The sequence below is a fragment of the Oryza sativa genome, chromosome 3, assembly GCF_034140825.1.
Source record: "Oryza sativa Japonica Group chromosome 3, ASM3414082v1".
Taxonomy (NCBI): domain Eukaryota; kingdom Viridiplantae; phylum Streptophyta; class Magnoliopsida; order Poales; family Poaceae; genus Oryza; species Oryza sativa.
Genome location: NC_089037.1, coordinates 5,987,885 through 6,013,936, shown reverse-complemented (window position 1 = coordinate 6,013,936; position 26,052 = coordinate 5,987,885). Strand labels below are relative to the sequence as shown.

Here is a 26,052-nt window from a genome sequence, read left to right as displayed (position 1 = left end):
GAAAAATCACAAATTACTTTTATGATATGTCTAAATTACTTCTAGATTTCACTAAGTTACTTCTTAGACATATAAAAGTAAATTAAGTAAAGCTTAAAAGTAATTTAAATATATTATAGAAGTAACTTATAACAAAAAGAAAGTAACTTTAATTTAGAACTATATCTAGATTCATTAACATCTATATAAATGTGGGCAATACTAAAATGACTTACATTATGAAACGGGGTGATTAACTCTCTATAGTAGAAATAACTATATTGTGAGTGAGCTGAAATAAGAAACTATATAGAGTAAATTCGCAAGTAAAGTGTAGAGAAGATTTATAAAGTCCACAAAATATAGAATTAACTAAAAACAGTAATAAAAATAATCAACTTAGAGCATTATGAATGTATATAAGTAATTTAGTCAAATCTAAAAGTAACTTATATATATATATATATATATATATATATATATATATATATATATATATATATATATATATATATATATATATATATATATATATATATATATATATATTATAAAAGTAACTTAGTATATAATAAAAGTAATTTACAAATATAAATATTTTTTCATCGTAATATAATCATGTAAGATCTTGTTGTGAATATTTAATTGTAACGAACACAATGATGTAATTGGATTGTAAATCGGATAAGTAATTTGAAATAAAACTTTATAAGAAGGAAGAAAAAGACACACATGTCTAAGAGGAAAAACAGCACGCACATCAGCACGTGTAGCAGTAATTCTTCTCACAATTAATTCGTCGTTGGTTAACACTAAACCGAGATTTTACCTATCACAATATACGTGATGTTGGTGTAGCCTCAGCCATATTGACTCCACTTTACTGTACCGGGCATTGGGCATTGTTAAATGTCAACGACTAAAGCAATCAAAAATTCAAAAATGTGCATTGAATACTTGCCCAAGATGGTTGACAACGTCCTCCCTCTTCATAGATCAACATGAGAAAGAAAAAGGGCATGTGTTGATTCAAAGCAGAGCTCATTGGTCCAACTCAGTAATTTATTTGAGTATTACATGATATCATTAGAACACGAGACCAAACCATTTAGCCACCGCCATCTATCAGGCTACCACATGATAGGTGATGTGATACAATTGTTGGTTTCGGTGTTTTGGTACAAGCACAAACAACATTCCCAACAAATATTGCGTCTATCCGTAGTGTAACTTCTAACATGGCAATATTTTCCGTCACCTTAGTGAAGATGGTAGTGCCTCTCATCCATACAACACGGCTTCCTCATGCAATACGATCACTAGGCCTTCTCTCGTTGAGGTCAAGCAGCCAAAGCCGTCATGTGGCATAATAAGGTAGGAAATCAATTGGAGACTTCGAGCGAGATATATTGGGGAGACTGGGAGAGTGAGTTTGGGTTTGTCTTAGGTAAAGAGTTAGTTATTGTGGTTTCGATCCGATCCCTGCTATTTTATCTTTGCTCCTTTTATCTCCGTATTTTGTTTTAATGCTGCTATAAAATATTTTGTATAGTACATTAATACATGTTGTCAGATTATGACTACCTCAAATTCTCATACGAAATGAATTAGGAAACCGCAAGCAAGCCTAAGATGGGCTGGCCCGCCAGAGCGCCAGGCCCGGAAAAGCTCGGCCTTGCTGGACTCGTGGCGATGGGCCGTTGCACCGAGCGGAGGGATCTATCGACCCTCGCGCACGATCTGGGCCTCTCGATCCAGATCGAACGGCCGCCCCGTCACCGCGACCGCCGCGGCGAATCTGGCACAAGCCGCCGACGACGCAGACACGAGCCCAGCTTGGGCGAAGCCAAGCAGGCAAGCATCCATCATCCATGGCGCGCCGTTCAAAACCCTAAACCCTGAGGCGAACCTCGAGGAATCGCAGCGGCGCGTCGTGTCGGCACCCATGGCGGCGTCCCCGTCCGCTCCTCCTCCCCCCGCCGCCGCCGCTGGAGTCGGAGTCTGGAGCCCTGCTCCGCAATCGCCGTCGCCCAACCTCGCTAACTTCTTCGGTAAGTGCTTCTCGCTCGTTTCATTGCTTCATCGCACGGTGGCATCGGCTCCACTAGCCTCAGCTAAAATCCATTGTCGCGATTTGGGGGCTAGGAGAGACGGGCATGGGATGGAGAGGTCTCACAGTGGCATTAAAAATGACTTCGATCTGATCAATGATGTGAACCATCTCTTGTTCTGTTCCTTGCAGAAGAAGAGTGCTGTTTATGAACTCCTAGCAAGTTACCTGTGCATATTTGTATGTTTTGGCAGTTAGCGTAGCATTGAACTGTCATTCAGTAAATGCAATATGAATGGACACACCTCTCTTCAGATTTGAGCTTGGACATTGATTCACCCTATTCTCTTAGCCCACTCAATTAGGCCAACAAATAGTTCAGAGTTCTGATAACAGGTTATAGATTTCAATTACTCTGTGACATATCATGGTTTAATTTCATCAATTTCTTTGCACTTTCAAGTTTCAACAGCAAACTATGTGATAACTTGTATTAGGGTTTTACACTTTTACTGCATCTGGGCAATGCATTTTCCAGAAGAGAAACATGCATTAGATTATTGCTAAGATAAACCCTGTAATGCAGTATGGAGGGAATTTGTATGGGGAGCAATTGCAGGCGCATTCGGTGAAGGCATGATGCATCCAGTCGATACTCTGAAAACACGGCTTCAGAGTCAGGCTATAATCACAGGGGCTAAGGTATGAGATAGTTTACTTTACATGTGCACGGACAGTAATGTTTCTTGCTGCAATTCGTGATTTGATACATGGATACTGCATCCTTCTTTTCTTTGTGCTGAGCAGGCTCAGAAAAATATATTCCAGATGATCAGGACAGTCTGGGTCTCTGATGGTCTGAAAGGTTAGCCATTCTCTGTTGTTTGTTTACTAAACAAAGGAAAAACAACATGAAGCAACTTTGTATTAGCTCTGACCAAAACCAGTTACTTCGTATCAGCAGCAATCTTGATGAAATTCAATACTCACCCATTTTCAGGTTTTTACAGAGGAATCAGTCCAGGTGTTACTGGATCACTTGCTACAGGGGCAACATATTTTGGTGTTATTGAATCAACCAAGACATGGCTGGAGCATTCTAATCCTAATCTAAGTGGCCATTGGTCTCACTTTATTGCTGGAGGAATTGGTGGGTAGCTATTTTCTTATGTCTCTTGAATGTTTAGTATTGTAAATATTTATGACGTTACCTAAACTTTTTTATACTAGGTTTTATCAACTGTGATCAATATTTATTTTTAGAAGTATGCCCTTTTTTTCCACGCAATGTAAACATTTCTGGCTGATGGAATTTTGCCTTCTCATTGGAATTTCGCTGCTGGAAATTTGCCTTCTGATTGGAATGCATGGAACTCGAGAAAAATTCTTATGCCGCTTCATTGTGCTCATTGCAGGAGATACACTTGGGTCTTTTATCTATGTGCCATGTGAAGTCATGAAACAGCGAATGCAAGTCCAAGGCACCAAGAAATCTTGGGCCTTAACTGCCACAAAAGGAAATATTTCTCAAACTCCAGGGGCTCCGATGTATAACTACTATAATGGAATGTTCCATGCTGGTTGTTCTATCTGGAGAGATCATGGTCTGAAGGGACTTTATGCAGGGTATTGGCACTGTTTGCTTGTTGCTAGCATGCCTATCGTTATTGATAGTGCGTTTCATCTATTTATAGTGGAGGGGAAGCTTTTGTTTTAATGAATTATTATTTTCTAGACACTCTAAAATCACATCCATTGAAATATGCTAGAAAACTATTTCTGCTCGAATACTGATTATTGAATTATGCTCGAATACTATTTCTCAACCTTTGAATACAATTATTGATCATTAAAAACTACATTTTATATACACATTTCTGGACGCGTAAGTGTACAGTTGTTGATTGAACAAACCTACTATCAGTACAGTTTGTATGTAAAGAGACAAACTGATACTATCCCTTGCGTGATGATAGGCTAGTTATCATTCATTTCCTTTTTCTTTAAACTGACACAATCTTTTGTCATACACAGATACTGGTCTACACTTGCCAGGGATGTACCTTTTGCTGGTCTTATGGTAAGTGAGAAATTCAGCTTGCACTTTTTTCTCATTGTTCTAGTAATTTTAATATACATTTTCATATCTCAAAGCAATAGGTTTGGGGCCCTCCTCCTTCATGCAGTAGGCATGTCTTAAGAGCTAAATACTGACCACAACATGGCAGCCTCAAGCATATGAATTTTTAAAATTTGGCCAGGTCTCATCCCAGATTGCACATGTCTTGATAAATAAATATGTTTTGCTAGAGGGCTGTCTTCACTCTTTAGTAGCTTTCGACTATTAGAGTTCGGATTTGAATTGAGCCTTTGAGCTCCTGTACCCTACCTGTTCTATCTTCTATGCATAATTATCTCTACCATGACCCTAATTCTTGTAGATATTCATTTCAGCTTACAGTCTGATTTTATTGACAGATCTACGCATGTAATGTACACTTTAAGATTCCTTAGCTGCAGACAGTAAGAGAGTTCCTTTTTATCCTTTTTTGATGAGCATGATCTTTTGCATTTTCAGGTCACTTTCTATGAGGCAATGAAAGAACTGACTGAGTATGGGAAGAGGAAGTATTTGCCAGAGAGTAATTTGCATGCTAGCAGCTCCTTCGAAGGGCTTCTTCTAGGAGGCTTGGCAGGCGGTAGGTCTGGTCCAATTTTGTTAATACACCAAATGTTGCCTATAGTATTACTTGATTATCCGAAAATGCTTAGGTCTCTTGATATTTACTTATTTTCCAATGTTTTTCTATGTCAGGTTTTAGTGCATACTTGACAACCCCCTTGGATGTGATCAAGACAAGGCTGCAAGTACAGGGATCAACAACTAGGTAACTGGAAAATCTCACCTATCTCTCCTTTTCTGCTAGGCCAATATGACAGTCATGAAATGAACTTTTATGATAACTGCGATATCCAATTTATACTCTCCCAAATCGTCACACGCGTCATTTTGCTGTTTGACAAGGTACTGATTATTCTTTTGTTTGTTAATCAGTTACAATGGGTGGCTGGATGCTATTACGAAGACATGGGCTAATGAGGGAATGAGTGGCTTGTTCAAGGGGAGCATTCCTAGAATAATATGGTACATACCTGCATCTGCATTCACGTTCATGGCAGTGGAGTTCCTCAGGGATCATTTCAACGAAAAGATCGATACAGATGCCCGTGAACTAACCGGCCTGTCAATGGACACAAGATCAGAAGTTGAGGAAGCTGCATGAAGCCCTGAAGGCCTGAAGTAGTTCCCTGTTTTGTAGGACTGATCCAGAGGAATTTCTGATTTCTCCGTCAAGTAAAGTTCATTTCACGAATATAAGTGTGAAAAATGCAATGTCAGCCAAGTTTCAACGTTTACAAGCGTAGAAGAGATAAGGAAACTGATCATCCTTCATCTACTCAGTATTTTTTTGGGGGTGTTGGAAACCAGGATTGTTGGTGGGCAGTAGTTCTTCTGGGTCTTCAAAGCCCATGTTTGGACCTAACTGATGCACCCCAAATTCCATACCATATGTACCTTCCAACATTTTGTTCTATCCAAATGCAATTACAACGTAGTTCTTTTTTTTATTATTATTTTTAATGAACGAGCCGGCACTAGAATGTATCAATTCCATTGAATAGAGCACGAGTACAACGCAGTTCTTTTGTTCATTCAAAAACAGTAATACAGTTTGCTGCAAAGCGCCGTCCATTGGGCTTCTGAATCTCTTCCGAATTTGTAATGGAGAAATTTTTGCAGTAATTTCACGAAATTGGAGCCGATTCCTGGCAGAATATAGAAGAAGCTTTTTATCATCGAGCGTCTACCCAGTGGGTCCCTCCCGATGCACACTAGTCCGATTGTCATTAGCACACGTGAGTCTGACAAAAAGAAGCAGAAACTCCACCAGTCTCCTCGTCTTGAGCTGAGCAGAAGCCCGCGACGTGCCCTGCACTGCACGCGGAAGCAGAGCTCCGAGCCGTGGCGGCGGCGGGCGCGGGGCGGCGTCCGATCCAGATCCGCGCCGCCGGCGTGGGCGGCCGGCTTACGAGGTGGTGGGCGACTGGTTGGCATCATGGACTCCTCCCGCTTCCGGAGTGCGGCGGCCACGGAGGCGGCGGAGGAGGAGGCGGCGGGGTGGGTGACGGTCGAGGAGTGGGCGGGCTCCTCCGCCGCCGCGCTCTCCCGCACCGCCGTCCTCACCGCCTCCCCCTCCTCCTCCCTCGCCTCCCGCAGGTGAACCCCCGTTCCTCCTCCCTCGGATCCGCTTTGCCCCCGCTCACCCATCTCACCCCGCGACGCGGCGGCGGCGCGCGCAGGTTCGGAAGCCGGTGGGGGCGGGTCGGCGGCCGGCTGCTCGGCGCCTTCGTGCCCGAGGTGAGTGAGTCGCCGTGGTTGTGCGCATCGCCTCGCACGCGGAATCGTTGCTCTCGTTTCTCGCCCCTGCTATAACACTCGCACAGATGCAATGCAATGCAAACACCCTCGAGGAATTGATCATGTTCAACTACTACTACTACTACTACTACTACTACTACTACTACTACTACTACTACTACTACTACTACTACTACTACTACTACTACCAACACGCGACTTGATTGATTGCTTTGTCCTCTTCGTGTCAATGGCGACCATGGGCAAAGCATGTGATTAAGGCCGGTGTCTGATGGAATTTACTGCCGTGGAGTCTTCTCCATTTTCACACTTTGAAAATTGTTGGTAACTCACGAGCGAGAGCTGCCTCTCTGTCTGCAGGGCTTTCCTGGGAGCGTCACTCCGGATTACGTCCCGTTCCAGATGTGGGATACCTTGCAGGTGAATTTTTTTTCTTGTGGCAATGAACTGTGTGTCACAATGTCTATTACCTTCGTTTTTAATAACTGCTTTGGGCTAAGTTCTTAGCCAAGTTGGTATTATGCTTTGCTTATTTGCAGGGTCTCTCGACTTACATCCGTGCAATGCTGTCTACTCAAGTAAGCTTGACGCTGCCCAATCTTCGCTCATCTTGCACTCATGTCCTGTCATATTTTGCACTGTTCTAGATGGAATGCCATATTAATTTTTGAATGGACTCCAGGCTCTTTTAGGCGCTATTGGAGTAGGTGAGAAATCTGCCACGGTTATAGGTGCCACTTTTCAGGTAAATTTCGATTTCATGTCATGGTTTAGCCTTCTGCAGTTTTTCTTAGGAGCTAGGCATAACGTAAATGGTTTCTGATGAGCATATGTTAACTTCTTTTTGTGTCTTAAATTTGTGCATATATGAAATAGATTGCTTAGGTTGTTGTTTTCATTGCCCTGAGCTGCAGTCAGCTGGTAGTAACTTGCTCTGCAGTCTAGTATGTGTTTTCCCCCCTCAATTTTCTTCTTTTATGGGCTTAGTTTCAATTTCCTCATCATCTTTAATTACATGCTATTCTTGCAGTGGTTTCTCAGGGATTTGACAGGAATGCTCGGTGGTATACTGTTCACTTTTTATCAGGTGTCAAATTCTCTTGCTAACTCGAATAGGCAATGCCATCTTATTGCCATTGATAGTTTGTTTACTGATGAGATAACTTGCTTGGTCAGTATTTTATTTGTCTATAGGGTGTACTAATTCTTTGTGCTTTCACTTTTCCCAGGGATCTAACCTTGATAGCAATGCTAAAATGTGGCGCCTAGTTGCAGACTTTATGAATGACCTTGGTAATATAGTCTATATCAGTAATCGCTGTATTAATTCTTTGAATGCGGGCGTCTAATTTAAAGGTCCTGCAATCGTTTGGTATTTATATTCAAGACTAAGCATTCATTTTTCTTTTGAGGTATTCTGCTATAGTAGGTGAATATTAAATAGCATATGTGTCACATGCCCCTGCAAATGCATTTCACATGGAATCTGGATTTAAAAAATCCTTTGTTTAATGCGAATTCCTTGTAGTATCAAAGTATGCTAGCAGAGTTTGTTTGTTGGTTTTGCAGGGATGTTGATGGATCTCTTAAGCCCTCTGTTTCCTTCATCATTGATTGTTATAATGTGTTTAGGCAGCCTATCTCGATCCTTCAGTAAGCGGATTTACATGATGAATTTCATAACCTTTTAAATTTTCTTTTAAAATGTTTGTTCGTTAACTAATTATTTGACTATCTGTATAGCTGGTGTTGCTAGTGGAGCAACTAGAGCAGCGTTAACCCAGCATTTTGCACTTGCCAATAATGCAGCTGATATATCTGCAAAGGTAACTTTGCATTATCTTGTAACATCCTAAATGCCAATTAGATGGTAAATTTCTCTAAACTGTAGCTGCAGAAGCATACTCAACTTTTCAGGAGGGCAGTCAGGAGACACTTGCAACAATGTTAGGAATGGGACTGGGAATGCTTCTTGCCCATGTTACCAGAGGGCATGCTTTGGGTGTATGGGTTTCATTCCTTTCTCTAACGATATTCCATATGTATGGTGAGTGCATCATTCCAATATTTATTTATTTATTTTTTGTAAGAAGGCCTTTATAATTGAAGAATATTATTCAATTATGAGGTCAGAGGAATATGAACAAAAGGTGTGTAGATAAGTTTTTCCATCAGGACACTGCCACAAAAACACAAATGAATTGTGAAACAAATATGGTACACATGAATAACATGAAGAAAGCAGTTATAACAAGAATGCTGCATACATGGATTTCCTATCGAAATTTTCTATGGATTCTGGCAGTTTAAGGTATCCAGAGATTCAGACGTGGCACTAATCTGGATTTAGCTAAACTAGATAATTTTTATCTGGATCCCGAGTCCTAACCTCCTTTCTGGTCCATACCAACTTTTCACTAAATAAGTTTTGTTCTTTTCCTACTTTGTTCTTAGGAATAGGTTAGTTTGAAACCTCATTTTTCTACTTTGTACTAGATAATTTGAAGCACCACCGAGTATTTGCAGGAACTCTTCTATTTACATCTTGTTTTATTTGGGACTATTCAGCAAATTACAAGGCAGTGCAGTCACTTTCACTCACAACACTAAATTATGAGAGAAGTTCCATCCTGCTGCAGTACTTCATGGACAATGGTGAAGGTGAGTACACTATTTTCCTTTTCATGGTATCATGAAATTCATGCTCTTGCGATCACTATTGCATGCGAAAAAAGCTAATGAGCCCTGGAAAGTGTTAGTAGCTTGAAGAGGATGTAAATATATTTTACTGTAATAGTGTTTGTATATCATCAGCGGCTTAATGCTATGTGCTTTGTGCCCATTATTTTCTTCTATATCAATAAAAGCCCAAGCTTGGTCAGCTTGTGGTTAGCAGGCCATTACTAGATGCACCTAACATATTGTAACAAATTTCAAGTATAATGTGTACTGCACTCTGAAAACGTCCTGCTTCTCTATTTTATCATGAATTCATGTGTTGATGTTGAACTATTCACGGCATATGAAATCATTTCCTTAACAATAGCTTTTGCTGCTTCATCTGTGTGAATAAAAATTCCATGGCAAGCCATTACATTATTTAATCATCAAAATTTCTTGGGTGGAATTTTCCTAGTCCTCACACCACAACAGGTTTCCAAGCAAGAGCATATTCTTCCATATTGGTCAAGCTGGCGGAAATTTCTTAGAATTAAACTGCCACATGAGCATGTACATTTAGGTGCTAAAGCCTCAAGGCTTACACACCCTGATTTGTAAGTACTAAGTTTTGAGTTATGCTTTTATGTGTTTATCACTCTATGGGGGAAGAAACATTTACTCTGTTTGTCAAATTTGATAGGCTGCAGATTGCAAAAACAAGGCCCTACTATAGAAATGGTATAACTCGTCTCTTGGTTAATGTAACACTAAACTAACTGTTGCTGACTTTTCTTTTACTTCACAAATCTATTCAGAGAACTATTTCTTGCTGGATAAGGAAGGCAGTGTTCACATTTTCATCCACAAGCAGGCAGCGGCAACAGATATTTTGATGTCCTTCATACATGGACTCGTGTTAGCACATTTGATGCAGAAGAGCAAATCTGGGCATGCGGAGGCTCGCCAATGGATTGATGAGAAATATAACACTTTTATCTCAAAGGTAAAGCCCTATACCATAGAATATAGATGTTCATGTTGCGTTTGACTTGCTACGACATTAACTGATGTTAGTTTATCCTTTAACTGATGTTAGTTTATCCTCTCAGCGTTTCTTAATTTGTATTCACATACAATTGGTGGTAATTCATGCAAGGCCAAAATCTTTAAAGAACCATCTCTCTGAGCTCTGAGCTTATATTCGTAGAATGAACACACAGTTGTAAATGCCTTCTTCTATATCATTAATGGTAGGGTTGTGGAGATGTACTATACTCCCTGACTGTCTGTTACAGCTAATGAAAAATGAGGATTCCACGCATTTGCCTGTTGTATATGACACCAAACTGCGGTGGGAGAAGTCAGATCCATAAAGTTAAGGAATGCTCTATTTTGGGTATGTCAAAAACCAAAAGCTGAGTCATCGTAACACTGGTTTTCGCCTTAGCATGGCTACCCCAAAATGGCGTATATCCCCATCGCAGATAGCAGTATAGCACCATCTTATGCACGTGTGCTGGAGTACATTCAGGTCTCTTAGTAGCCTGGTCCTTGTACTTTGTCAAAGGGTGGATTTAGGTCTGGTAACATTTTATGATATAAATGTGAATTTCAACGTTTTTGCAGTTGTCTTCTACTGATGATGATTAATTTTCTCCCCTTTGCGCAGTTGCAAGTTGAAGGTTACTCAACAGAGCGACTTCTTTCACACTCGATCGTGTGGAGGGCACATTGGGTTCATGGTCCCTCTGAAGAGAAGCTCGAGTAGGAGGAAGCAGGCGAAGGTAGCAGTATCTGTTCAACGCGATATTATTAGAGCAATTCGACATACTGCATAGGATGCTTTGCATATCTCGTTTGTTTCCGTTCCGAATTGCCACTTTTCACCATGGAGTTGCACTGCATCTTGTAATCGCATGGGATATACTTTAAAAGCTATACTTGATAATAATACTATTAAATGATATAGCAAATGGTTTCGTTGATATTTGGTGGTACCAGGTTACTCGTTAGCTACACCTCGCAAGAAACCCAAAGCTGCGCACTTTTGTTAACAAGTGTTGCTTAAAACGAAAAGGTGCCGCTTCCTGTTGCTTAAAACAAATGATATGGAGCGCCACAAATCACCCCGTTGGGAACTCTTCGCTGCATACAAAACATGCACATTCATCACCTGAAATGTTGCCAACTACAGCATTTGCTTCTCGTCAGTACTGTAGGACCTGACACTTGTATATCAACTAATCCTTCCCTTGAGATTGGTTGGGAACTCAATGTTCGACGATCCATGACTCTGTTTAGAGCTATGCGCCCATTCACCCTGAGCCTTTTGAGTGTATCTGCAGGAGAAGGCTCGGGTGATTCTGGGTGATCTCTCTTTCTGTCCTGTATTTGGTTGTCTGGTGCATCATGAAACTTGCCTGCAGAAGGTCCACAAACTTCAGTTCAGTTTATATGAATACTTGTTTTTTTTTGAGTAAATTTCATAAAACTACATGTATTTTTATCAAACAATCATAAAACTACAGATTTAAGACGTATCACAAAACTACAGATTTAACACCATATTTATCACAAAACTATAGATTTAAGGTTAAGTATCACAAAACTGCATATTTAATATTTAAGTTATCACAAACAATAACTTTTAGAGTTTAAATCCCTAGCACCACTATTATGCTGGAGCTATAAACATTATTGTTTTATGACTAAATTGGTTCTAAACCTATAGTTTTGTGATAATTTAGTTACTAAAAACATGTAGTTTTATGACACTTCATCTTAAATGTGTAGTTTTACGATAAACTTGGTGTTAAATGTTTAGTTTTGTGATGCACCGAGTTAAATATGTAGTTTTGTGATAGATTGGTCATAGTATTTGTAGTTTTGTGAAATTTAGAAAAAAAAGATGAATACTTGTAGGCTTGGGTGAAGCATTTGTGTTCGCATTAGAAGCCGCCGAAGAGCTCAGAATATCAGAAAGAAGCCTGGTCTTTGGAAACAAACGCTCCTCTGAGCTTTCGTCCCGTTCTGTTACTACCTGCACTAGTACAGCTGCTAATATCAGCTAAACAATGAATATATCATTCAAATGGAATGCAAGTCAATACATCGTGCAAGGCACAAAGACAGAAGATAATTGGAAACTATAAAAATGCATTGTGAAGTAGGAACACAAATATATGGCTAAAATTCAGCCTCTGACTTCACATTTACTTAAATAGCATAAACTCGTCTTCACATTTACTGAAGATAACTTTTTTTTTACTCGCAGAATTTTTTTTAAGAAGCAAAACATGGCTATGATTGAAGCCACAAGGAGCAAACAACAAAATAATACCTAAATTTTGGCATTTCAACAAAAGATACCCTGCTTCATTGAAAGTCTGAAACAACTATTAGAAGAGATGTAAAGGATTTTTGAAGGGTTTCAATCCATGAAACCGCAAGTAAACTATCATCAGGCAAATCAAGAACCAAAAGCCTCAGAAACATTTCTCATCATGTTTTGAACAAAAATCAGGGAGTATTTTTTTCCATACTAGCAGCAGCTTACTGGAATGTGATTCCATGAGCAAAACATTGGTGTGAAATAATGCACAAGCGGAGCAGTACATATGCACACATGCACTTAAAATAATTCTGAGGTTCTGCCATTAAAGTATTGGGAACACATTGAACATAACACAACACGGCTTACTAGAACATGGGACAAATTGGCAATGGTTGGTAAAGGACAATAAAATCTCGTTTAAGGAAAAGGAAATTAAAGATAATTTAGAAAGCATGGGATTATTAAAATAATTAGGATGGGAACCATGTTGTACCTCATCCTGCTTACTTTTAATTTCATCTTCTTTTCCAGTTGATGCCTTCTCTGTGGCCATACAGATTGCAGGCAACCCAGGCTCTTGTTTCACTGCAAGCAGTTTAATAAATCCAGGAATGGCTTCTGTTTGTGCAACCCTTGGAACATTCAGAGTGAACTTAATGAGGGGTTTCTTTTCAGAAACAACAGTTTCAGATCCAGCAGTAGATACTATGGGTAGACGATGGGCTTTAGTAAATCCCGGAGGAACATCAAGAGAAAATCCTAGAGGGGTGTCCCAAGAAAGGCTGTGACTGTGAGAAGGGTTTATGTGAGACTCAGTAGTTTCTCCTGTATGAGGGAGATAATGAGCTTTCATAAAGCCAGGAGGGATATCAAGAGAAAGCCCTGGAGGTACGCCCAAATTAAGGCTTGGAGATGAGTCTATGTAAGGCTCAGTGGTTTCTCCTGTATGGAGGAGACAATGGGCTTTTGTGAGGCCTGGAGGGTCATCATGAGGAAACCCGGGAGGTGTGTCCAAAACAAGGTCAGAACCAGCAGGAACTCTAGGAGCAGATTGACAAGTAAAATCTGTAACTAGAGGAAGTATAATAAGCAAATCATGGATGAACAAAAAACAAATCAGTAGAATAACAAGATGTGCCGGCCCATACAAAAAAGCAATTGTACCTGAAGAGCTTGCCGCAGCATTTGGATCAGGAGTCAGCATTCTCATGCATTCGTTGATCCTATCTCTTTCTCTGCTAACTGCCGAATCCAATTTATTACCAATCTCCCCACATTTTTCCTTCTCTGTTTTTTTGTCTTGTGTCTCCAAAATCTTGCCAGTTTCCTTATTTTTGTGCCTCTCAATCTCTTTGCATCCTGTTGCATCAAATGACATACTTGTTTGATTATAGGATCTGTGCAGCGCCCGGAAAACACCCCAAAAGTAAAACTTATCACATTTTCCTGTTAAATTGGTAATTATACAGAAAAGGTTAGATGATAAATTTGTACATGCATACCACTTTTTAAAACATTTAACAGGGACTGTACAGCTATGCTCATGCAAACTCCATGTGATTTCATCTGGTTGCAAGAGAAACTACTGCGACGAATCAAAAACAGGTATCACAAAAAAAAATCAAATTAAAAAAATATTCATACAAATAAGATTACCAAATAGTAACTTTGAGATATGCATGCATCACAGCATCAGTTTGTTTAAGCATACAAGTGTAACAAGTCCAAGCATTGTCAGTTATGGGGGGATACATGACATGGTTTATAATGGAAATGGGACATAAAAAGGATCATGGAACATACTTTGATATTCTTGGGTAAGTAACTTGGATGAAAATATCAGCAACTCAGTAGCACCAATCTTGGTTCGTAACCCAATATGCGAAGAAATATTTTTCAGGAGATGGTCAGAACTCCCATTTGGTCTGCAAAGAAAAAGAGAGAAAACACATAAATGCAGATAAGCTTCATGCACACAGCTGCATTCTGTAGTTGACAAAAAGAGATTAAACTCCAAAAGCACTCGCATTTATTTTTCAGAGATAAATTGTTGAATTGGTTTTCAATTGCCGGTAACTGAAACGAATACTCCCTCCATCCCAAAATATAGCAAATTTTCCACTTACATTCTCCTCTCAACCAATCAAAACCTTCCACATTTAATTTCTCCACCTACCTCCTTTTCTCAACAAATCATAACATTCACCCATTTCATTCCACCTACTTCCTTAATACCCGTGTTCAACCCCAAAACTTCTTATATTTTGGGATGGAGGTAGTACTTGTTAGGATATGACAGATGATGTGGCTGAACGCACCAAAAATCATTGGTGATACTTCTGAGGTTAATTTCTATCATGCCACTAAACATCTGAGAACTTCCTCATTTTATAAATAATGAGTTGGGTCCATACCAGCAGGCCCACATGCCATTGAGACAAGTGAGAGGAACAAAAGGAAAGTAAGTAGAAGCATTGATTTGAGGGGTTGTACCTTTGAAGAGAGCTAATGAAGCACAGTCCAATATCTTGTCCTTCTGGAGGTTTCATCTTGAATGTTTTCGGCCACAGATGAGAAAGAGGTCTAGCCTCTAGCTTTAATATTTCAGGCATTTGTTTTGAAGCCTCATATACTTGGGCAGAAATTTCGAAAGGGAAATGGGCTTCAAGTCCATCACAAATATGTGTTAGCTCTCCAGTCACTTCAAATTTACCCCTAAAGAACATGGAAACAGAGCCTCAATGTTTAACTGAAAATCAAACACACGTATACTAAAATAGCAAAGTCTCACAGATTTTCCATTATAACTTAACTTCAGCATTGGATAAAAGTTCAACACTTCCAAATTGCATAATAATTCCAAAAACAGAAGCAGCATCACTTATCATACATGTGAAAATTGTTCTGAGATACTATATAGCTTACCACATTATCACTGGCACAAAAAAGCTCAAGATAATTCTGCAGATACTCTGCTAATCAACTATATTTGCTGATTAGCTTCATCCATACCAGACAAGATTCAAGGCTTATAATGCAAGTGAAAAAAAAACAATGCTCTTTTTTAGACAAGAATGCCAATTTCATCCATTAGTACATCAAATTTGAGGACAACTTTTGATAACTTTGAGTTTGTAATTGATCCCAAAACAATTTTTTATACAACACAGTAGCTACAGCTTATCCGGTCAGATAAATATAGGGCATGTAACTGGTAAAATACAGTGTGATAAAAATAAATTCTATTGATAATTCAAAAATACTCTAATGCATGAAGTAAATTACTTACTTCCAGCAGGCTTCTGGTTGGTAATGCTTCTTGTGCAGCTTTGTATGTAAAATTACTGGGATACCTGTTTGCACCAATACCAATGTTACTACAGCAGTGTTCTCAAAATAAGTTTTTCATCAATAAATCTCCACAAGGTAAAATGGCATGCCCATGGCTAAAACTTAGTACCGCTGCTTTCACTTTTTTCACCTTTTCAATTTTCAATAAGCATAATAATTGAAGGGCTAAATGCAGGGATGTCTGGATGCTACAGTACTATTAATGTCAGCTATTTTAAATATGTAGATGAAAGAATAGAAGAGATTACTGTCAGGATCCACACTGTACCTGAAGATACATTACAATTGATTGGTGCCTCCTGGTTCATTTGTTTTTCTGTAATTATATGGCTCTTAGTAGATGGAACTGCTTCAAAATCATCAGGCGGTTCAACACATCGTGCATGAGATGTAGACTGTGGACTTTGTGATGGAGGAATGATTGTTTCACTTTGCGGTGAGCCCACCTTGCATTTTGTATCAAATAAATTTGGTCTGGAAGAAGGCCTTGGAGCAGTATCAGGATATGCCTCGTTGGACTTTTCACTAAGCACAGATTTTGGGCTCGGTAATGCAGGCTCCATGGTTAGCTTTTTTTGCACTGAAGGCGCCACAGCAGTTCTTGTGCCTTGACATTGTAACGTGCCCAACTTACAGCTCATAGGGGATGACTTCTCATTGCCAGGCGCACAAAAACTTTCAGCAGAAGGTTCTGCATTTGTACCAGGAGGAACTACAGTTGAATGTGCATGCGCAGATGAGAAGGTTCTGGTGCGTGAACTGCAACTTTTGACATATGCTTCTCTATTACCCGATCTGCTAAGATTCTTGGGAGCAGTGGCATCAGTACCAAGAGGTGTCCCAGAAGGCTGTGAAAGAACAGCCCTGCAGAATGGTGATGGACGCTGTGAAAGATAAGCTATTTGTGTTGTAAAGGAATTTGTGATATAGCCCCCAACAAGTGAGTGACCATTTCCAGCTGTCTCAGGCCACATAGGAGAGATAGGTGAGGTAGCAAGTGAGTGAATCTTTTTAACTGCCCCAGGCCAGTTAGGAGAGATAGGTGAGGTAGCAAGTGAGTGAATCTTTTTAACTGCCCCAGGACAGTTAGGAGAGATACCTGAGGTAGCAAGTGAGTGACCATTTTCAGCTTTCCCGGTCAAGTTTGGAGAGATACATGAGGTAACGACTGAGTGAACATTTTTAGCTGTCCCAGGCCGGTTAGGAGAGATACGCGAGGCAGCTGGTGAGACTGGTGGTGTAGGCCTCTGATTAACCACTGTAGGTGTCACAAGAGACACTTTACGTGAACTCGGAGGGGGGGTGACACTTCGTCTGCGTTGCCTTTTCTGTAATCCATCTGAGCCAACAGTTTTACCACATAGTTTTCCATGACGTACATATGTAATTTCTTCTGCAGGAATTATCTTTACTCTTGCATCAGGTTTTGAATATGTACCACCAGAAGATTTGTGCATCCCATACTTATTTGAAGAGTTTGGCTTTGCAAATCCCTTTGCCTCAAGCATTGCATCATTCGTATGATGGATTTCATGCTTTCTGAGATGGCCCAAAACAGCAAAAAAATACTACTATTAATTATAAAACCAATAGGACTAGAATTAACACATAAATATTGCAGAATCTGTCATGTATAAAAATGTGCACGACATTTGAATACAATCCAGGTAACAGAGGATTTTATAGTCTGTCAAGAGCTTGCACAAGCCAAAAAAATGTATGCATGCCTCACATAATGCTGTAATAACAAATATCCACTTTTATGAGAAATAGGATGCCATACAAAATAAGGAAGCCAGTAGTCTAGTATATACACATGAATACTCAATGGTCAACAGATATAGATTTTTTTTTAAAAAAAAAAAAAGCTTCAGCCAATACACCTTATCTTATCGAAAGTATTATGCTCAGAATGACATCATCTCATTCTAATTTTGCAACACTGACTTGATATCAGATGTGAAATATTTTTTTTTTGTGTGTAGAAAATTTACATGTATCAAGTTATTAATTGGATTATATAAACTTATATGCAACTCAATTAAATTCAAATTTACAGCTTCTTTCTATTGCCCGATTCCTTTGGGTCATTATGATCCATATTTGTGCATGTGCAAGAAAAAATAATACTAAGGGGTCTAGTGAAAGCCTAATAAATAGGTGCAATCACATAAAACCTCACATAGCCAATAATTACCCGTTGGATGAAAGATGAATGAATGGCTACCCCGGACCAGGCGGAAGCAGTGATATTCTAATAATTAACCATCTATGAATTGAGTGGCTTATTAAGAATTTTATCCACCACATGACCCTTAAATCCCTGAAAATTTGATCCATTCATTTATCCAACATATGTTGGTTAACATGTAAAGTCTGCATGATTTCATCTAGCTATTGGTTGCACTAGATATGTCCCCTTTACCAATATTTAATTATTTATTATACGCATTGGTGGGTTAGGAATATGGGTTAAGTTTCTCAATCTATGGACATTTATGCATGTTAAACAGACAAGCTACCTTGGTATTACGAGTAGTTTGGACACTTTCAGTAAATTGTTGAAAAGTTTTTTGGCACCAAAAAGAGAACAGACCACATTACAGTTTGAAGAAAACAATTCAGCATTATCCTTGTGGACATAAATGCAAATTACAATGATAAATGGCAAGCTTCTAAAAAATTCTTTAGGTAAAATGCACATGACAAAGGTGTAAAAACAAGCCTATCTTTGTTTAATATAACTAAATAAGCACAAATGACAAACAAAGGGACCTACGCATGCTCTGGAGATTTCTTGCACTGACAACGTATTACATTTCCTGAATCAATTTTATCACCACAAGTTGCACAAGCTCTATCCTGCAGTAGTTGAACAAAACAAAACAAAACAAAGTTACACATTTAGGTGTCTCTGTATGGAAATAAAAACAATAATCTGGTAAAGGCATAATTTATTTTAATTTCATTAGGCAGAACCAGAATTTAAAGAACAATTGAACAAACGGTAAGAAAATAAGAAAAAGGAAAAAAATGGGCTAAAGGCCCAATGACACACTATAGAGTATAGATTACCCAGGAATGAACTGGTTTAAACAAACGCTCCCACCAAACACTCACACCTTGCCTTTGATCTTATGAAGTAGGGCTTGTTGGGCCTGTCTCAACATGTTGGAAGACCCCTACTACCAGATTCCCCATGTAACAAGATTACAAGAAAGGCATAATGAGGGTGGACTCTTGACTCTAGAAATCCTAATCCAAGTGTGAAAGTTGATTGGAAGGCTGTTATATATATGCATGCATATATATGCCCGTCACAAAGATTAGGCCGACAAGATGAAACTAAGGTGCTATGCAGGAAACCAACAAACACGTCCTAAGAGCATGTCCACACAAATGTAAAAAAGAATCAACCATAGAGATGTCGTGTGTACTCAATGTGGTAAACGCTATCGCACTGGTAGTTTCATACTTTCATGGCATGTTTGAAAAAGAAATGGCCCACATAAGTACCCGTATATTAGATCAAACGAGGTCAGACATTGTGAAGCACCGGGTGCTAGGTAGTATACTAGCTAGTGCAGAACAACTGAACAAGCACAAGTGCTACTGCTACTACTACCAGCTTTACAAATTAAACTGGGTGACATTGCGCAACGATTAGAACAGAGCAATCCCCGCAAAGTAAGAGAATAGATAGCCTCATAACAACAAAAAGTAAAACACACATACAAGGGTTCCGCAAAATCTATGGAACCAAACAGTAATTAGACCCAAAGCTCTGCAAAGCGGAATGCACGCCCTACCCCAAAAACCCCTCTTTTCTTTCTCACGCGACAAAATCGGACCAAAATACCCAAAAGGGGGCGAACTAGGCGATTGCTACTAACGCTTATCGAGAGCAAAGCAGCACATACGCAAAACGCACACGCAACCAACTATTCCACCCCGCAAAACATCGCCTGTAGAAAACCTTAATAAAGCAACCGCGATCGCCAGAAATGTTGGGGGTAAAAAAAAAAACTAAAAAAGCAGAGTCCGCCCGATGATCACCTTCATCCGCGCAACCCTCCGTGGCGCGTCGCGGAGGTCAGCGGCGGCGGCAGCATCCGCCGCCGCGAACGGCGGCGGCGGCCGAGCGGGCCCGGGGCTAGGGTTTCGCGCGCGCCCACCCAATGGCCGCGCCGCGTGCGCCATTGGATCCCTCGGCGATCGCCGCAGAGAGAATTGATGAAAGTGGGTTTTGTGCTTCTTGTTCGGTGCGTCTCTTTGATATGAAGAGAGAGAGGGAAAAAGGAAGGAGAAGCCGAGAAGGGCCTCCTCCTCCGGGCCCACCTCGCAGCTTCTGTTTCGGGAAATACACAGTCCACGCGACGGGGTCTTCCGACTTCCGAGCCTACTGGCGGGTGGGTCCCACCGCGTGTGGGACCGGGATGTCATTGTGTCGTTGCCCCGGCGCGTAGACGATGGGCGCGTGTGGTTGTGTGGGAGGTGAGGGGCCCCACGTTCCCAGTTCGAGCGGTGGGCCCCACATCAGGCGTGGTCTGGCCGGACCAGTTTTGGCAGGGGGGAGGAGCGCATCGGGCCGTTTATGATGGACGATCCGACGGCTGGAGATTAATCTTGGGTGGAGACGCATCAGAAGGTTACAGAAGCCCGAAGGCATCACCTCTGTTGCTCACGGATTTGACCGCTGGGCTCCACGCGAGGAGGTGCGTTTTGTCTATATCGCACGGTGAGGATTTTTCATGCGTTAGGCCCCTTTTTCTCTCAGAGAAGTTGGATGAAAATCTGGATATCCGTTGCATGTTTTTTAAACTGTTAAATACTATTGACGGAGCGTGGGGCTCCTCACCGGGAGACCGCGCAGGCCCCCCTTTGCCGGTTCGGCCGGGGACTCAGGGTGAGATTCTAAGCTCTCTGTATGTGGAAGGTTCGCGAGACCGGAAACACACAAGACTCGGGCGATGTATACAGGTTCGGGCCGCTGAGAAGCGTAATACCCTACTCCTGTGTTGTTGTGAGATCTGTGTAGGAATGAGCTACAAAGTATGAGCCAGCCTCTCCCTTGTTCTGGGTTCCCAATCTCGAAAAGTCCAGTCTCCCCTCTAAGTGGGCAAGGTCCTCCTTTTATATCTTAAGGGGATACCACATGCACCATTTCTCTCTTTTTTGTGGGGACTTACCCCACCTTTTCATAAATGGACGGAGATTTGTATAGTTGCCGTCCGAGTCACCTTCTGATGAGACGGCCCACAACTACCTCCACTTTCGCCGGGAGCAGATGCGACGTGGAATCGTGGTTGTCCGCTGACGACATGACCGGTGTCAGACCAGTCACGTCGGTCATTCTTGTCCACCACGTGTCAGCTTAGCAATCTACATGTTCGCCCTTCTTCACACAACATCTTGCCTGTAATGGTTAGGATGAAGCCTGGCATATATCTGACCATGACTATCGTGCCATCTCTGGGAGGTAACACGCTAGCTCCAGCTGGGGACGAGCGCCTAGAAGCCCTCGTCCTGACGGGATGGGGCGAGGCGTGCGTCAGATCGCCTGTCGCCACCTAACCCGCGATCTGACCGGTCTGTGACTGGTCACAGACCGGATAAATAAGTGCACTGCACTGCGTTATATGCGGCGTGACACGCTCAGCCAAATCGCAATAAATGTGGTTAGGTGAGCCCCACTGTGCTCACCTAACCCATACACTCGGAGCAAAAACCCACGAGGGGTCGGGGCGCCTCGGCCCTCGGGGCCGAGGCGGGTGCGGCCCGACCCCCTCGGGGGTGCCAGGCCACGTGTGCGATTGTGTCTGCCTCAAACCTCTAGTCATGATACTCCTGATCCCATGTCACCGACAACTATCTAGCAATATCCATATTCATATAGATGTTAATGAATCTAGGTATATATATATATATATATATATATATATATATATATATATGTGTGTGTGTGTGTGTGTGTGTGTGTGTGTGTGTGTGTGTGTGTGTGTGTGTGTGTGTGTGTGTGTGTGTGTGTGTGTGTGTGTGTGTGTGTGTGTGTGTGTGTGTGTGTGTGTGTGTGTGTGTGTGTGTGTGTGTGTGTGTGTGTGTGTGTGTGTGTGTGTGTGTTTGTGTGTGTGTGTTTGTGTGTGTGTGTGTGTGTGTGTGTGTGTGTGTGTGTGTGTGTGTGTGTGTGTGTGTGTGTGTGTGTGTGTGTGTGTGTGTGTGTGTGTGTGTGTGTGTGTGTGTGTGTGTGTGTGTCTAGATTAGCTAACATATAAGAAAGGGGCAATACTAGAAAGTCTTATATAATTAAACGGATGAAGTAGTATATTTCATGTGAAAACTTTCTATATGAAAGTTGTTGTAAAATATAAGATAAATCTGTTTTTAAGTTTATAATAATTAAAACTCAACTAAACATACGTTAATACCATATCATTTTACATAAAACACTTAATCTTCATCTTTTACCACATCGTTTTGTGTTAAACACTTATTTTTCATGAAGAACACCACCTAGTATTGCATATGGATGGGCCGAGATCTTGGTTATTGATGTTTACGGACCGAGATTATTAGATTAAGGCCCATTGAAACATATCCTACGAAGTTCTTTTAACACCCTCTCCTGAAGAATACGTCCATGTTTCCGCATGTTGTCGGCGAAACCAGAAAATGGCATCCAATCCATCAATCATCAATTATGTACAAGTTCTATGATCTATCAGCAAATTCAACCATAGCATATTAACATGGCTTGAACACAGCTCATGCCGATGGAAGTGTATAATCACAAAGAACGAACACAGGCAGGAGTAATGAACAATGAAACTGTAATAAATACACCATAACTCCACAAGTGTGGAAGGTTCACTATTGCAGTGTCAGTTTCTCCATTTGCTCGGCGTCAATCATTCAAGATTTGCAAGGATTTGATGACCAACTTGAGTAAAACAGCCCAACTACAAAAGGGCACAGCCAGCAATGCATTTAACTTGAGTAAAACAAATATCAGAAACAGTAATTCTCTGTAGTCTGTACCCTGCATTTGCTCAGTCATAGCTGCTCTCGATTTCTTATGCACTATAAATATGAAACAATGTCAGATTTAGGTGCACAAGATAGCAGAAACACAAGTACCAAGCTGAGTGAAATGGCAAGTGGAGAGGAAGGAAACACAAGAGTTCTCCAATGCAGTGAACTTATATATATCACCAAAGATGTTTGATGGCATTCGGCAAGTTTCCATGATTCATCATTGAATAACCCGAGTAAACCTGCTTGTCCAGGCAACTACAACTTCTGAACACCACAGTGGTAAAAACCAGATATACTAACCACCTCACTAAATTAGTTAAACAGTGCCTTCGGTTGGGATTTGACAAGTTGAGCCCTCCAAAGCAAAGGTAAACTGGGAAGGAGATAGTGACCTGACCTCCAGAGTTCAGTTCAATAGTTTAAAAACAACTGATAGCAAGGTCCATCTGCTAGAAGAGGCCTCGCTGGCGAGCAAGCGCGATCAGGTCCATAGGAATGGCAGGAGTGCTATCCCTTGTGGGAATCATGAGAACTGCCTTGTACAGAGGATCACCATCCTTGTTCTCCACTTCAGAGGTGGTGCGATCTGGGCTTGGGGTTGGGGTCCTGATCTTGGCACCCCACCTCACCTTTCTTGTGCAAACCCTAGGCCTGCGCCGCTGCTTGACAATATCGCTCATCTCATCGTCTCGGTTGTCCTCTGAGGAGCTGCATCCAGGGGTGGTGCGCGACACGGCTGCTGGTGATGGCAATGGTGCTGGTGCTGGGGACTGGGACTGGGTGAAGGGGAGGGTGCACATGGTGATGGCGTCCTCTTGAGTTGTGGGAGGTGTGCTGAAGACCTCACCATCATCACCACCATTGAGGAATGAGGAGTGGGCAAGGAGTTCTTCCTGGGAAGCGGAGATGTCGCCACACTCCAACACCACTGAGTCCATAGCTGATTTGATAAAACCCAAATTGCAACACTATCACTATCAAATTTCCTTTAACTTCCTTTAACTCAAAACACCCTGAAATTGCCAGATAACTTCTCCCTCCCTGAAATGAATGCAGATGCAAAAAGATCAGTACTAACAAATTTTTATTTGCAATTAGGATTAACCATTTGTCAAAGAACAACTACTGATTAACACCCCAAACCGAGCACAATATCTTCATTGACCCAAATGGAATGCAGACAAAAGTAGTAAAATGGGTACTACTGCATTAATTTAACAGAGCTATTGCCCAGGGTTTAGATATGATATTCTCACTAATCACATGTATGGAATATCTTCCAGTCCTACATGAACACTGACATGAAGCTCGTACTTCATCGGTTTCATAATGTAAGTCATTCTAGCATTTTCCACATTTCATTAACATCAATATGAATGTGGAAAATGCTAGAATGACTTACATTGTGATACGGAGGGAATAGTAAGTTAACATCAAGAAATAAACATAACAGAGAAGCCAGTCAAAACTCAATTAAATTTTCTACTTTAGCACTAAACAAAGAAGCCCTGGAATTGACTATTATACCTCAACAAATAACCAAGATCACATATCCCTGGGCATGAGACAGGGGCGAATCCAACTTGGGACATGGGGGTTCAGTTGAACCCCCAAACTTTTGGGGGGAACAAACAATAAACTGTTGTTACTTGTATTAAGGTAAGGGTCTGAAATTAAGAGAAGAGCTTCTTCCAGATCTAGAAGAGAAGCTAGGGTTAACGAACGCAGGCAAATTCCAGACAAAAGTAGTCCCGGTGGGAGAGAGAGATGAGTTCTGAGAAAGAGGATATGTGGATGCTCACCTGCAGGATCCCCTCCTCTCCCCTGCTCTGCTCGCCGCCTCCCCTGTTCAGCCGCGAGATGGCGCAAGGAGCGGAGGAGCCGAGACGGGAGATTTTCTTTCAGCTTTGCTATTTTGCAGTTGCCTGAAAAATTGCAATCCGTCACCGTCAGCCGATTTGTGGGCCATTAGATTTCTGTCAAGATTCGTGCGCTATTGGGCTTGGTTGTGGATGCGCGTTTTGTAATGGGCTGCATCCCTTTGGCCCGCTAACCATTTGTTTTTTTTTTTCCCTCACCAACAGCTAGAGCCAGACCTACACCGAGCAAGCCGGTGATTTGGGTCGCTGGGCAGCCATGCGAGCGAGGCCCTGTGTAGATTCCGGCGAAAATTTTTTTACCATGTTACATCGAACGTTTAAATGTCTGCATAAAATATTAAATATAGGCTAAAAAATAACTAATTATACAGATTGTAACTAATTTATGAGATGAATATTTTAAACCTAATTGCTCCATGATTTGACAATATGGTGCTACAGTAAATATTTGCTAATGACGGATTAATTAGGCTTAATAAATTTGTCTCGTGGTTTACTGACGGATTCTGTTATTAGTATTTTTTGTTAGTGCCCAAACACTCCATGTGACACCCCATATAATATTCAATATGACATGCAAAAAACTTTACACCTTTGGATTTAAACACCCCCTGGACTAGCAGCGGTGGTGCCAGCGAACTAGCAGCGGCGGTCGAGACTTTGTTTTTCTTAGCGTCTTCTCAGGTACAAATCGATGAATCGATCTCTTTTGTTTATGTGGATCTGATAGAAGTTCAAATCGTTCCTCCTCTCCGCGCTTTGTATGCGGGACCGCACCCTCTAGTTACCAACATGTCTCTTCTCCTCTCCCATTGTCATGCACACTACTGTTATGGTTGTCGTTTAGATCGGATGTGTCGGGCCTGCAGTGACTCAAGAAGGCAGGAGCCGACCCAACGAAGAGCGGAGACGCTAGATCTGAGCTCCTTGCTGGATCCTCAATTGTCGGAGGGAAAATAGAAATAGAGAGAGAGACTTAGTGTGTGGAGTGGTTACTGAGTAATCGGACTTGTAGATGGATAGAATAGGGTGGTCCAAAATAAAATGTAAATAATGGTTAAATAGTGACATAATATGAAAACTTTTAATAATACATAGTATAAACTATATTTTTTTTTCTCTAACACCGTTAAAGATGAGACGTCCATTACCCGATAGTGTCGTCAAACTCCATTATACCATAAGCCCATGTAAGGCTTATTTGGAAATTAGCAAATTAGAAATTTCCAGTTCACATGTGCTTCGAGTTTTTTTTTTAAGGAATATAAACTATTTGCCACTCTTATAGGTGGTAATTAAGGATTTATCATTGAGCTCATGTGTC

The 26,052-nt window shown here is 41.1% G+C and overlaps 3 protein-coding genes and 1 non-coding gene across 23 annotated transcripts; 2 read left to right on the top strand and 2 right to left on the bottom strand.

The window, feature by feature from the left end:
• Positions 1-1,817: 1,817 nt before the first annotated feature.
• On the top strand, positions 1,818-5,659 carry LOC4332049 (uncharacterized). Its single transcript, XM_015774812.3, has 9 exons — positions 1,818-2,030; positions 2,616-2,731; positions 2,837-2,894; positions 3,030-3,179; positions 3,445-3,655; positions 4,064-4,109; positions 4,608-4,728; positions 4,845-4,917; positions 5,085-5,659. The coding sequence occupies exons 1-9, from the start codon at positions 1,925-1,927 to the stop codon at positions 5,311-5,313; spliced, it is 1,110 nt and encodes a 369-aa protein (XP_015630298.1). The 5' UTR covers positions 1,818-1,924; the 3' UTR covers positions 5,314-5,659.
• A 330-nt stretch (positions 5,660-5,989) lies between these two features.
• Positions 5,990-11,116, top strand: LOC9266565 (protein root UVB sensitive 3). 2 transcript variants are annotated; one of them, XM_015774810.3, is made up of 15 exons: positions 5,990-6,308; positions 6,392-6,449; positions 6,831-6,890; positions 7,010-7,048; positions 7,153-7,215; positions 7,501-7,557; positions 7,700-7,763; positions 8,040-8,123; positions 8,214-8,296; positions 8,388-8,517; positions 9,039-9,131; positions 9,607-9,745; positions 9,832-9,869; positions 9,947-10,134; positions 10,801-11,116. In XM_015774810.3, exons 1-15 carry the CDS (start codon positions 6,148-6,150, stop codon positions 10,897-10,899), a joined length of 1,356 nt encoding a protein of 451 aa, XP_015630296.1. In that variant the 5' UTR covers positions 5,990-6,147; the 3' UTR covers positions 10,900-11,116. The 2 variants fall into 2 exon arrangements, with proteins under 2 accessions (XP_015630296.1, XP_015630297.1); XM_015774811.3 differs by lacking the exon at positions 10,801-11,116 and adding an exon at positions 10,427-10,751.
• On the bottom strand, positions 11,056-20,082 carry LOC4332047 (uncharacterized). Of its 19 annotated transcripts, none has more exons than XR_010740436.1 (10): positions 19,873-20,082; positions 18,596-18,678; positions 16,085-17,355; positions 15,755-15,818; positions 14,959-15,180; positions 14,269-14,390; positions 13,630-13,911; positions 12,959-13,536; positions 12,048-12,176; positions 11,056-11,551 (listed from the first exon to the last, which is right to left on the bottom strand). XR_010740436.1 is itself a non-coding variant. In XM_015774798.3 (10 exons), exons 1-10 carry the CDS (start codon positions 20,014-20,016, stop codon positions 11,301-11,303), a joined length of 3,141 nt encoding a protein of 1,046 aa, XP_015630284.1. In that variant the 5' UTR covers positions 20,017-20,082; the 3' UTR covers positions 11,056-11,300. The 19 variants fall into 19 exon arrangements, 12 of the variants coding, with proteins under 12 accessions (XP_015630284.1, XP_015630285.1, XP_015630287.1 ...); XR_001544429.3 differs by having other exon boundaries at positions 12,048-12,171; positions 12,973-13,536; XR_010740437.1 differs by having other exon boundaries at positions 12,959-13,530.
• A 2,912-nt stretch (positions 20,083-22,994) lies between these two features.
• LOC4332046 (uncharacterized) lies at positions 22,995-24,751 on the bottom strand. Its single transcript, XR_010740434.1, has 2 exons — positions 24,651-24,751; positions 22,995-23,889 (listed from the first exon to the last, which is right to left on the bottom strand). It is a non-coding gene; the product is annotated as an uncharacterized protein (transcript).
• Positions 24,752-26,052: the final 1,301 nt, after the last annotated feature.